At 44.6% G+C, this 12,830-nt stretch overlaps 1 protein-coding gene across 3 annotated transcripts in view; it reads right to left on the minus strand.

Annotated features, from left to right (window-relative positions):
* Rft1 (RFT1 glycolipid translocator homolog) overlaps positions 1-12,830 on the minus strand; it is a 47,721-nt gene that overhangs the window by 20,046 nt on the left and 14,845 nt on the right. For all 3 annotated transcript variants that reach the window (XM_048421164.3, XM_048421163.3, XM_085687759.2), the window contains 2 exons: positions 5,399-5,477; positions 670-720 (listed from right to left, as the gene is read on the minus strand). In XM_048421164.3, the coding sequence (XP_048277121.3) occupies positions 670-720; positions 5,399-5,477 (130 nt within the window). The remainder of the gene's footprint in view (positions 1-669; positions 721-5,398; positions 5,478-12,830) is intronic.

The following is a 12,830-nucleotide window of genomic DNA, read 5'->3' on the forward strand; positions in this document are numbered from 1 at the left end:
TGGTTTGGACTCTAAATCCCAGCATGCCAGGCCCTGACCCCTCTGGGCGGGGGGAGAGAGAGGGTCAGGACCACTCCCACAGGGTATTTAAGTGTGCCCCAGAGGAGAAACACATGGTTCCGGGTTTGCATGTGCTCCCCACTTTCCTGTCTCCCCACCATGTGCTCGGCCACCCAAAGCACTGTATTTAATAAAACAATGGGCATTTTAATTAGGTTTGATCTGACTTAATTGGATTTCTTTGCGCCAGCAGAGCTGCTCGTCTTAGGATTTATTCCTAACAATATCATGCAAAACCTGCAGTTCAATATTGCAACCACGATCCTGCCATTGTCACAGTCACGAAAGAGGTGCTTTTATCACTAGCCCTTTAGAAAGTAGTCATCAACTCAAAACTAACCTTTTCTCTACTTCTACTTCCATGACTCTGGTATCACACTGGAAAATCAATATAAAGCAAATCCTGAGGGACTTACCCAGGCGCACTGCCTGGGAGAAAAACTTTGTGACTATGATGAGCTCCGCCCCTCAAAGTGACTATAGGAAGCAGGTAGAGAGTGAGGGTCCAAACAAGCCTGCCACTCAGATCACATGACAGGGTATCATCAAGACCTAGTATCTATTAATGGCATCTATCTTTAATGAAAACACTACAGAATTTCATCTTACCCTGGTCGCCAAAGTTTAATACATTCAAAAATGTCATCACATATCGCTCGCCTATAATAGAAAAGCAAAGTTATTAGCATTTCAAATGAAATAATCATTTCTTCTTTCCTTTTCTTTATGATCTATCAATGCTTCCAATTGATAAATATACTCCCCCACTCCCCACCCTTTTTGTGAGTTCAAGAATGGACTCAATCTTGAGAATCTCCTGCCATACGTTCCTGGGTACTGGGCTTACAGGTGTGTGCCACCATGCCTGGATATAGTTCGCAAGTAATCTCAGAGAAACATTAGATAACCAATTAAAGACCAATGTCCTAGCACCGAATTTCCCACCACCTCACAGCAACAGTTCAGAAAGTGCTGAGGCCTTAATTGATGGAATCTTGAAGCCAAATTAAAACCAAGTAAAGAGTATTTCAAAATCAGTCTATTAGCAATAAAATATGGTGAGATTGCGTTAATATTAACAGTAAAAATGACTTCTAAGTCTTAAGGGAGACCACATACATACCCTCTCTCTCTCCCTCCCTTTTTCCCTCTCTCCCTCCCTCTCCCTCTCTCTCCAGGGTTTCTCTGTGTAGCCCTGACTGGAACTCACTCTGCAGACCAGGCTGGTCTCAGACACAGAGATCTGCCTGCCTCTGCCTCCTGAGTGCTGGGATTAAAGGTGTGCAATATCATGCCTGGCTTGAATTTTCTTTTCCACAAATGAAACACCCTGGCCATGATAGAGACAGAGTACCAAACAGTGGTCACAGCCCCAGGGAGCAAGTTCTTGCTTCCTGGCAACTCAAAAGGAAAGTATCATAAGGTCAAACTCCCATCTTCTCACAAGAAAAGACGACTGAGCATGACAGGGACCCTGTGGGTCCCCTCAGGCTCCCATCTACGCTGCTCTGACGTGCCCTCACTGCAGACAGTTTCAGCTTTTGGAAGTAGTCAGACTCCACATCCAAGAGTTTGTGATTCTAATGATCAAACTAACTGTAAATCAAAAATACTCAGAAAAAAAAATGCATTAGAACTGAATACAATGGACTTAAAAGTTAGAAAAACAGTGTGTGGAATCTCTCATTTGTCAGTGTAAATATAAATTACTCATGTCATTTAGGGTATTTTCATTATATTGCTTGTTTTCCCTAAGTTTATAGATACTGTTCTTTGTCAATTTATTAAAGCTGCTATTTTCTAAAAAAAAAAAAGAAGATCTGAACACATATGGCTCCTTTAATTATTATTATTCTCTAAACAATATAGTATAACGATAGCAAAACAAAATAGTACAAAACAAAACAAAACAAAACAAAACTCCCAAGGGGTCCTCAAGGAGCATGTGCTGACTGAGATCCAAGCTCAGCCCACAGGTGTGTACAGCTGTTGCTCACCTGTCTTTGTTCTCAGTACCTGACACTGTGTACAGGAAACACGGGGTGGAAGGGGAGAACGTGCACACTCTCGCTACTGTACACAAGACAGGTTTTTTGTGGTGTTGGGAGAATTATCTGTATTCTGTCAATCATATTTTAATAAAACACTGATTGGCCAGGCAGGCAGTATAGGCGGGAAAGCCAGACAGGAAGTAGGTGTGGAGCAAAGAGACTGGGAGTATTGTGGAAAAACAGGAAGCTCCCTCCGCCAGTTCTGCCCAGACCACCGGAGAGGAAAGATGTAAGCTGCCCCACTGGAAAAGGTACTGAGCCATGTGCTAATGTAGATAAAGATAATGGGGTAACATACGTTATAAGAGCTAATAAGTAGCCTGACCTAATGGGCCAATCAGCTTTATAACTTACAGAGATCTCTGTGTGTTTGATTCTATGGGACTTGCCAGTTGTGGGGTACCGGGCAGGGACAGATACCCCAACAAACTGGCCCTCATATTACATATGGCTCCCAGACGTGGATAACTGAATCCACAGAAAGCTTGAGAAAGCTTGGTATAGAATAGAGTAAAGCATGTTTTTTTGGTAGCAGCAATTTCTTGGGTCTGCTCTGCTTGCTAGAGGCAAGCAAGGCTCTCATCTAAGAGAGGCTTCCTGACTCAGCTTTAGCTGCAAAACCCTGCAGCTCTTTTAAGAGGTCCTGCCACAAAACACTTAAATAGTGTTGATGAAAACCTGAACGCATGTTTTTCGGTTGTCAGTCATAGCAGGAAAAAAGCTGTGCCATTTTAAAATGCCGGCTTTCTGGGCTGTCCTGCCAGGGCAATTTCTGACTCTTTCAGGCAGGCAGTCCGACTGAGTGTGGTCTGTGAGCAGAATGCTGCAGCTTGCTTGCTGGCAAGGACCTTGAAACGCCATAGAGTTGTAACAAGAAAAATGGCTGCAGCCGGTACCTCAGCCACGAGGCTGGAAAGCTAAAGAATGGGCTGGATCCAGCCATCAAAGCCACGGCTTTAATTCTTTCCTTAAAGGCTCATGTGGTCAGAAAAAAGGAGAGAGATACAGTAAAGAGAGATTCAAAGACAAAAAAAAACCTCTAAATGGTTTACTATGTGTTAAAAATATATGCAGGCTGAAGGTTAAAGTTCTTAAAAGTAAAAAAGAAAAAAAGGGAGTAGTTGGGTGTGGTGGTACACGCCTTTAATCCCAATGCCTGGGAGGCAGAGACAGATCTCTGTGAGTTCAAGGTGTGGTAGCACATGCCTTTAATCCCGGCACTGGGGAGGTAGAGAAGGATGGATCTCTGTGAGTTCAAGGACAGCCTGGTCTACAGAGTTATTCCAGGACAAAGATATACAGAGAACCTGTCTGTAAAAGTAAAAATAAAAGAAATAGAGGTTAAAATAAAGATGGAAAATATACAGAGAATCTTGATACTGTATGCTATTATGCTCTCTTTGAATTGTTTGAATGCTGAGCAAGGAGCAACAGCTGCTAAAAGATATTTGCTTATAAATGCTGCTGAATTAATCCAAGATAGATATTTTGAAAATACCTTGGCTTCAAAACTGAAGTCAAAAGGTATGTTACTTTGGAGAAGAGATTTTGCTTTTGTTTCCACAGAAAATGAGAGGCTGTGGATTCATTCTGAGTTAAGAAATATCAGGTTCGAAAAAGGAAGACCACCTGAGAAATCTCTGATAGGAACAGATGGCCCAGATGACAGAGTTCTACATCCAGAACAGATTCAAGACTGATTCCTGAGATGATCAAGACTCACAGGATACTCCAGTCAGGACTTGATTATAACTCTAAATTTTCTTTAGGTCCCCATAAGATCATCAGCACCCCCAACCAGCAGGAAGTAGCCTGAAATACTACGCCCACATTCCCAACAAATGGACTATGGGTATTTTCCTTTGTTTAAAAAAAAAAAGAGGGAAATGGTGCAGGAGAATTATCTGTATTCTGTCAATCATATTTCAATAAAACGCTGATTGGCCAGGCAGGCAGTATAGGCGGGAAAGCCAGACAGGAAGTAGGTGTGGAGCAAAGAGACTGGGAGTATTCTGGGAAAACAGGAAGCTCCCTCCGCCAGTTCTGCCCAGATCACCGGAGAGGAAAGATGTAAGCTGCTCAGCTGAGAAAGGTACTGAGCCATTATGGCTAACATAGATGAGAATAATGGGTTAATATAAGCTATAAGGGTTAATAAGAAACCTGAGCTAATGGGCCAATCAGTTTATAATCTTATGGAGTCCCGTCTGTGATTTTCTTTGGGGTTTGCCGGTTGTGGGGTACCGGGCGGGACAGAAACCCCAACAAGCAGGCCCCCTCATGTTACATTTTTGCTTTACTTTTCTGAGACAGGGTTTCTCTGTTGAGCCTTGACTGTTCTGAAATTCACTCTGCAGACCAGGCGGGCCTCAGACTCAGAGATCCACTTGCCTCTGCCTCCCATGTGCTGGGATTAAAGGTGTGTGCCACCATTGTCCAGCTGAAAGACAGTTCTTAATAGAGTCAAAAAATGTATAGAAAGTTAGGTTATGATAATGAGGTTATATGTTTTTCTCTAATTTTCAAAATTTCTGTTATTTATATACTACTTTTATAATAAATTTATTAGATGATATAATTTGGGCTTTTCCAGTTAGATTTTACTGCAGTTTGGGTGTGAAGTGTTCCTCCAAGTCCCATGTGTTTAAGCTTTGAGTCCTGGGCACGGTGCTACTGAAACCTTCAGGAGGCAGGGACTAGAGGGAGAAGTCAGGTCACTGGAGCATGCTGCTGAAGGATATATTAAACTCTGGCTCCTGTCTGTTTCCCAGCAAGCCTCCTCTGTCATGCACTAGTGCCATGGTACGCTGTGGCTGTGTTACCTTGGGCCCAAAGCAACAAGGCCCAAAGCAACAAGGTAGTCATGGGCTAAAAGTGTGAGCCAGATTGAACCATTTCTGCTTTTAAGTGATTATCTCTGGTGTTCGGCCACAGGAACAGAAAGGTGACTACCACAGACTTGGATTTCAGTTAAACTATCCTTTGTAACTACAGGACTCCAAAGTCGGTCCACACAGAGCACGACCCCCAGTTTCCTCATCCTTATACAGACGGAGAGAATATCTTTTATAAGGCTGTGGAGAGATTTAAACTAGACAGCTTAGGTAAAACGGAACGCTTAACAAATAATGGTTCCCCTATCTTCATTTAAAACAAAATACAGCAAGCATTTTCTAGGTGTCCTCTGCGAGGACCCCAGACAGGTGCTCTGGTGTCAGCATTCCGTGAGATCTTTTGCTTTTTTCATGACCTCCCAGTAGCTCAGTGCGACCTTTAGGTTTACTCACCTTCTGTCAAAATCTGTTTCAAGAAAGATTGTTTGAAAAAACTCCAAGTCAATTTAGCCTCTTTCCAATTGACAAATGCCTAAAAGGAAAACAAATCATAAAACAAAATTACCAGCATTTCAAAGCTAAGAGCTACCTGGGAGGCAAAGGCCCATAAGGTCCCAACTTGAATAGTTCCCTCTGAATCTTCAATCAGGGATAAGCACACAGAACCAAAATATACCAGAAAATAATGTATATGGCAGCTATAATTTAAACCTTGAATGTTCCTGAAGGCCTTGTGGTGAAAGCCTGGTCTTCAGTAGGACCTGACTGGAAGGTGGCAGAGCCTTTCAGTGGTGCGCAGTGAGAAAGGACTAAGGCCACTAAGCGTGTGCTGTGGAGGGCACTGTGCCGGCCCCTTCTCTCCTTTCCCTTTCCAGACAGGAGGGAACTTTTTGTTTAGCCATGCACTTCCACAATGTGCTACCCTGACACAGGCTCACTGCAGCAGGACCAACAGGACCATGGATGGAAAGATTTTCTGGACAGGCATCTTGTAACCTCAGTATCCAGACGGCTGAAGCAGAAACATTCTGAGTTCAAAACCGGTCTTAGCTATAAAGGGCAGCTCTAGATCAGCCTAGATTACAAAGTGGGCCCCTATCTCAAAAAACAAAGCAAAAAAATTCAAACAAACAGGAGTGGTGGCTCCTGTAATTCCAGCATCAGGAGGTAGAAAAAAGAACTGACCTCCATTCAGAATATTCTGGTGACAGAGTGAGTTTGGGGCCAGCTAGACTATACAGTAAGACCTTGTCTATAAAAAAAAAACTAAAACTGGACTAGATTTTTATGATTTATTTCGGTTAGTTGTTACAATAACAGAAAGCTGACTTCCAACATTGGAAGGCAAAGTCTTAGGCATATCTAAATCATACATAAAAAACCCTAAAAAATTACTGGTGTTCCTTTGGATGCCTTTGAAAATATAGACAGAACACTACCACATCTAAAACACAGTTCACATTCAGTTTTTTCCTTAAAAAAAAAGATAGATATATAGATTAGATATATAGATTAGATAGATTTGTTCTTCAAATTCCACCCCTTGTATTCCTTATCTTAAGGCTATGGTTGGCCACTTAGCCTTGACACAGTTATAAGGTGTACTCACACATTCCAGAAGAAACCCAGCCTTCCTAGGTCAGGTAAACCACTCAGAGTCAGTACAACAGAGCAAAGTCTAGATTAATAATCCCATCAACAAAACCCTAACTTTACCTCTGCCTCTTCTGAACTTTCCAGGAGCCTCAGGCTGCCACTTCCTAAAGACAATGAAGGTGAGGAAACAAACACTCAGCAAGCCTTCAAGTCAGAAAGCCAAAAGTGAACACTGAACTAATTGGTTTCCCTCAGTTCCCAGTGGGGACTCTGTTGCAGGCATCCTAGAATCTCAGACGTTAAGTCCAGAACAATGCTGCCCAGTAGAATTATAAAGCTTAGTTTCTGCAGCCACAGAAAACAGGAAAAAGAAACAAGGCAAATCATTCTGTTTTGCTTTTCAACATATGCTCTAGCTATATAGCCAAATAACTTTAAATTCACTATGTGGCTAAGCCCTCTGTCTCATTGCCATGACAAAACACTGATGTGAGAGACTCAAGGAAGGAGGCTAGGCTGGCCCACACTTCCAGGGTCCGTCCTGGAAAGCCAGGAGCTGAGGCAGTTGGCAGTGCTGCATCCGCAGTCAGGATGCAGAAGACAATGAATTCCAATGGTCAGCTCCTTTCCCCTTCAGTCTAGTCCAGGACCCACTCATGACTGGTTCTGCACACACTAAGAATGCACCTCCCCACCCGAGTCAACCTAATCTAGAGACTCCCTCACAGATCTGCTTAAAGGGGCCTTTTCTAAATGGTTCTAGCTCCTGTTGGGTTGATAATCAATATTAGCTATTATAATATGTAACCCGTTACTGATGATCCTCCTGTCTTAGTCTCCCCTCCTGAGTGCTGAGATACAGATAGGCAACACCATAACTAGCTAATTAAGACAAACGTTGAGCATATGTGCACGCACGTGCGCTCACAAGGTGGTCAGAAAACACCTCTGGGGAGTCAGTTTTCTCCTACGTTTACATGGATTCCAGGGTTGGAATTCAGGTTACCAGGTGTGCTCAGCCAGAGCAGCTCCTCCAGCCGGGCCATCTCACTGGCCAAACGTGACTGTGAACTCTCTGCTTTCTCGCCTCCACACCCAAGTGCCAGGACTACAATCCCACACCACCACACATTTCTTTTAAGATAGAGTTTTATATGACCCATCTAACATTGAACTCATTATGTAACAGAGGATGACAGTGAACTTTGGATCTTCCTGCCTCCACCTACCAACTGCTGATATTATGGGCACGCCATCACATCCTGCTGCATAATTTTAATATACTTAACTCAAAATATTATTCTGCTGGGCAGTGGTGGTACATGTCTTTAATTCCAGCTCTCAGGAGGCAGAGGCAGGTGGATTGCTGAGTTCAAGCCCAGACTGGTCTACAGAGTGAGTTTCAGAACAGCTCTATCTTGAAGAATCGAAAGAGAAAAAGATATTATTCTTATACCACATGATGAAGATAAAGACACAGCGCAGCATTCACACTGTTGTTTCCACCCCAACCTTTAAAGCGCAGTACGTACCCTAAACTCACTGCCCCTCAGCTCAGACCCCCGAACTCTACAGCTGCAGCAGCTCAGGCTATTGTAGCCAGGGCAATCCTAGAACACCCCTGAGAAAGTGGGGGCTTCCAGCCTGATCCTTCTCCCCTTTTCTTTTAGACAAGAAGAGGATGGGCCTGAGTCCTCCAGAACTGTGCTGCCTTCAGGGCGTCAAAAACTCTGAGAAGATGCCAAAGTATCTCTAGCCGCGAAGGAAGCCTTCCCCAGGCAGAAGGAAATAGGGCCAAAGATGTTCTCCAGAACAAAAGGTGCCAGACAACCTAACACCACAAGAGGGCACTGTGGACCATTCATTCTCAGACAAACTCTGTCCATGGGCAACTGCGGAAGAGACAGCATCTCCATCGCCCATCGCTCCCCTCCCCCGCCCCGCCCTGGCACAACGGTGTCCCTCTGAGGGTCTGTGCTGTAGTACCTGTGCTGTTTTCAAAGGAAACGAGAAGCTGAAGTTTACTCGTGGACTCTTGGGTCCTGCCACCCCCCCTTTCCGAAGACACTTTCACTTAGGTGGCCCAGGTTGGCTACCTCAAAAGCTTGTAGACACTGCCCCTCCTCATCCTCTCAAATGCTGGGATTGCAGGTGTGCGTCACTACATCAGACCCTGTGATACTCTTGTTGAAGCCTACTTGCCAGTAAGTAGTAGTATATGTGTTTGGGCAATAGGTTCAGCTTTCAAAAGAGAAAAGTCCTTGGGAGAGTGAATCCTAATGCCTTCAGCATAGATTCAGAAGGAAAGACCACACTATTTACTATGGCCAAAGTGTTCATTAAGAACACATTGGCAGGAAGTCCACACTGAGGCTTGGGTTCTCATGCCGCTAAGCGATAGAAAAGAGAAAGCAAATTCTGGGAACTTATATCCTCCTATTTAGAATAGATCCTCCAACTGGGGCGGTGAGTGACACTATTTAATAAAGCTGAGCATGAATTCCTCTGAAATCTCTTAAGCAGACATCTCACAGCCTTGCTGTGTTAACTGGCACCGAGACTCGGAGGGTGAAAGGTGACATGCTTAGAATCAGAATCAGGCTCGTCCTGCTGAGTCACTCTTCCCCTCCCAAAGTCTTCTGACTCAGGATGAGCAGCCGTAGCCCTCCACACAGATAAGTCACTGGGAAGCCTGAGGCCACGGGCATCACAGGCATCGCCTCCACTGCTCCACTGCTCCATACAGCACTCTCTCCCTTCTCCTTTCTCTTCATGTACCAGTCCTCACAGGCCACTGGCTGCCCCAGACTTGCCCATCCTCCCTTTTCATCCACCTCATGATTGTCCTCATCACTTCCTCCCAGCCAGACTTTTCACTTAAACTTCTGGACTAGCCCATCCTTCTCCCTGTAGGTTCAGGCTCTGCACTAAGCTTAGAGCCTAGTTTAAACTGCTTCTTGACTTAGCCCAAAGACCATGGGCAAGACAGCTAACTTTGCTAAGCCTTGCTTTTGTCGCCTGCAAAATGAGATAAGCTCTATCTTACAGGAGGATTAGCTAGACACTCAAACTCTGAGGCACAAGGGACTAAGAGCTTAGGGCTAGATATATATATAGTGAGACCCTGTCCCAGAGAGAGAGAGAGAGAGAGAGAGAGAGAGAGAGAGAGAGAGAGAGAGAGAGAGAGAGAGAGAGAGAGAGAAGTCCTGTTTCATGGAGATCTTAGGGGCTGAATAAGAGAAAAGTCAAACACTATAAAGCCACCCAGCACCACTAAAAACCTTTCAGATGGGTATGGTAACCCAGCACTCAGGAAGTAGGAACAAAACCCACAAGTTTAAGGGTATCCTCATCTACATGGTTAGAAGCTAGCCTGGGTTACATTAGATCGTGTTTCAAAAAAAAAAAATTCTGAGAGAAGACCAACCATTGTCTTCACTTGTATACCCACTGCTGAGCCCACCTAGCTCCAAATATCTCCAGCCCGACAGCCACACAGAAGGCCCTTGCTGAACTCAGTAGGTCACAAAATACAACAGAAAGCTGTGGAGCTCACCGCAGCAAGCATGTGATGGAACACCCAATGCAGACTCAGCCAGCCACGCTGTGTGCTGCGTCATCATAATGCACAGGACTGTGTGCATCTAGTGTCATCAGAACTGAAGCTCGGGACGACTGAGAATCCTATCTGCATTCAGAAAGGCTTCCTGGAGGAAGCTGCCTTGAGAGAGAGCTTGACAGGGGTGGGCAGAAGTGAGCCGTGTGTGTGTGGTGATATTCAGAACCACGGGAAGAACAAAAGAGATGCTTCAGAATATAGAGATGACTGGGGTCCTTGAGTGTACCAGACAGAGGGTGACAGAATAGAGGGTGGCTAGAGATTATGAAGGGAGGTGAGCATGGCATGCTGGGCTAACACCAAGTAGCGGGAACTCTGGAAGAGTAGAGTTTGAGCTTAATTTGGGAGCAGTGAAGCTTAAGGAAGGTTTTGTTTTGTTTTAGAGTAGAAAAAGATTGGTTATTTTTAATTTTTTAAAATTAAACTTGTTCTTCAACAATTTTGCACACATACAGTACTTTACTGACCCGGCTCACCCTTTCCCAGCTCCCTATCAGCCCTGTCTACCTGCCATTCCCTACAGACCGTTCTCATTTCATGACTGGAATGTCCATATTCTGAATGCCCAGTGATGGGAACAGCGCAGGTTAAACAACGCTTTTGTTCTCCCTGCGGTTCTGAATATCACCACACACACGGCTCACTTCTGCCCACCCCTGTCAAGCTCTCTCTCAAGGCAGCTTCCTCCAGGAAGCCTTTCTGAATTCAGATAGGATTCTCAGTCGTCCCGAGCTTCTGTTCTGATGACACTAGATGCACACAGTCCTGTGCACTGTGATGACGCAGCACTCAGTGTGGCTAGCTGAGTCTGCATCGGATGCCCCACCACAATGCACTCAACATGGACTCATGCTGAAGACATGCTTGCTGTGGTGAACTCCACAGCTTTACTTAAATATCTGCAGCCTTTTTAGGCATGCCAAAGAATATACAAAGTGGTGATTATTTAAGCTGCCATTAATTTATTACAAATCTAAATGAAGCCAGGTGGTGGTGGCACACACCTTTAACCCTGGTTTGGGAGGCATAGGCAGGCGAATCTCTGAGTTCAATCCAGCCTGATCTACAGAATGAGTTCCAGGACAGCCAGGACTACACAGAGAAACCCTATCTTTAAAAGCAAACAAACAAAAATATCTAAATAAATACCTAAAAAGAAAATGGAATTCTAGAAGATTAGGAAGGGAAACCCTATCATTTGGTCAAATTGACCTTGCATGACTGTGAGAATGGTTTTGCACAGGAGCCTGGGGCAGACCGCCACTCCAAGGAGACAGACAGGCACGCTGCTCACGGGAGAGCTGAGCACAGACTATTCTCTTCTTGTCGTTTGTTTTGAGGCAGGGACTCACTATGCAGACCAGGCTGGCCTTGAATTTACAGAGATCCACCTGCCTCCTAAATGTTGGAATTAGAAGAATACACCACTACATCTGGCTGAAGACTCTTCTCTTCACCCCATTAAAAACAATAAGCCTGAGTAATTTTTCTACCTGGAACTTCTCAATCTTTAAGTAAATAAAAACTACCCGATAAAAAAAAGCCCGATTCTTTTGGAAGACTAGTTAGCCACATAGATCAGAGCCAGTCCACAGAAAGCAATCTCAAGGAAGTGGATTCAAATCAAGCTCCATGGTTTGGGGTTACAGTCACTTAGCTCCTCTGACCTTCAGCTCTCCCATCTGTAAACGGAGAGAACGTTTACCTCACAGGACCTTGTGAAGATGTAACACAAAAACTCACGTCAGTGCCGGCACAGAGCGGCTGCTGTCCTAGACTGCTCGTTCCTCCCTCCCTGAAGCTCCCTATCTCCCCCTGCATCGTTTCTGGCACTACTTGGAACTGAACCAGGATCTTACAAACATTAGGCTATAATCTTAGATTTTTTCCTTTTTTCAATTTTGAGACAGGGTCTCACTAAGCTGCCTATGCAGTCTGGAACTCACTACATAGCCCAGGCAGTCCTTGGGCTCTTGACCTTCTACCTCAGCTCCTTGTGTAGCTGTCATGTGCTATCAGGTTCATCTTAAATGGCTCTTTTCAAAGTTCGAATAACTTTGTGGAGCTCCTGAAGTCTTCAGAAGAGCCTCATGAGTCAGATAAGCCAATTTTAAATATAAAGACTCTGGCCAGATGTGGCGGCAGTCGATAGTCCCAATTATTGGTGAAGATGAGACAAGAAGATTGAGCCCAAGAGTTCAGCACTAGCCCAGGCAAAAGAACCAAGTCTCCTCCCAATCAAAACAAAACAAAATCAGAGTCTGCAGGCTTCAGATCTATCCCCGATGCCTTCCAGACCCACAGGAAGCTCTCTGAGACCTAGAAATGTCTCTTCCTGTATGTGTGTTCTGAGTCACACGAAGCGTGGGGACAGTCATTTCAGAATTGGGGCAGGTACTTTCAGTGTGGACTGCTCGTTAAACTGTGACATTCTCATGTCATTGCCGTCAGTGTTAGCCTTGCTCCAGCACAGCCAAGAGAAGACGGTGACATCCACTTGTGCCAGGCCAGTGTTCAGCCTGCACAGGTCCCATCTCATTAGACTCTCAAGACTCTCAAGGGATGGGTCATTATTACCCTTACTTGGCATGAAAAGAAACTATTAATTCAATTGCTCCTTTCCAAAACACCCTGGAGAACAGGGCTGGTCCAATATGAAGAGCTGTTTAG

The sequence above is a fragment of the Myodes glareolus genome, chromosome 5 (genome assembly GCF_982192425.1).
Source record: "Myodes glareolus chromosome 5, mMyoGla1.1, whole genome shotgun sequence".
NCBI classification, from domain to species: domain Eukaryota; kingdom Metazoa; phylum Chordata; class Mammalia; order Rodentia; family Cricetidae; genus Myodes; species Myodes glareolus.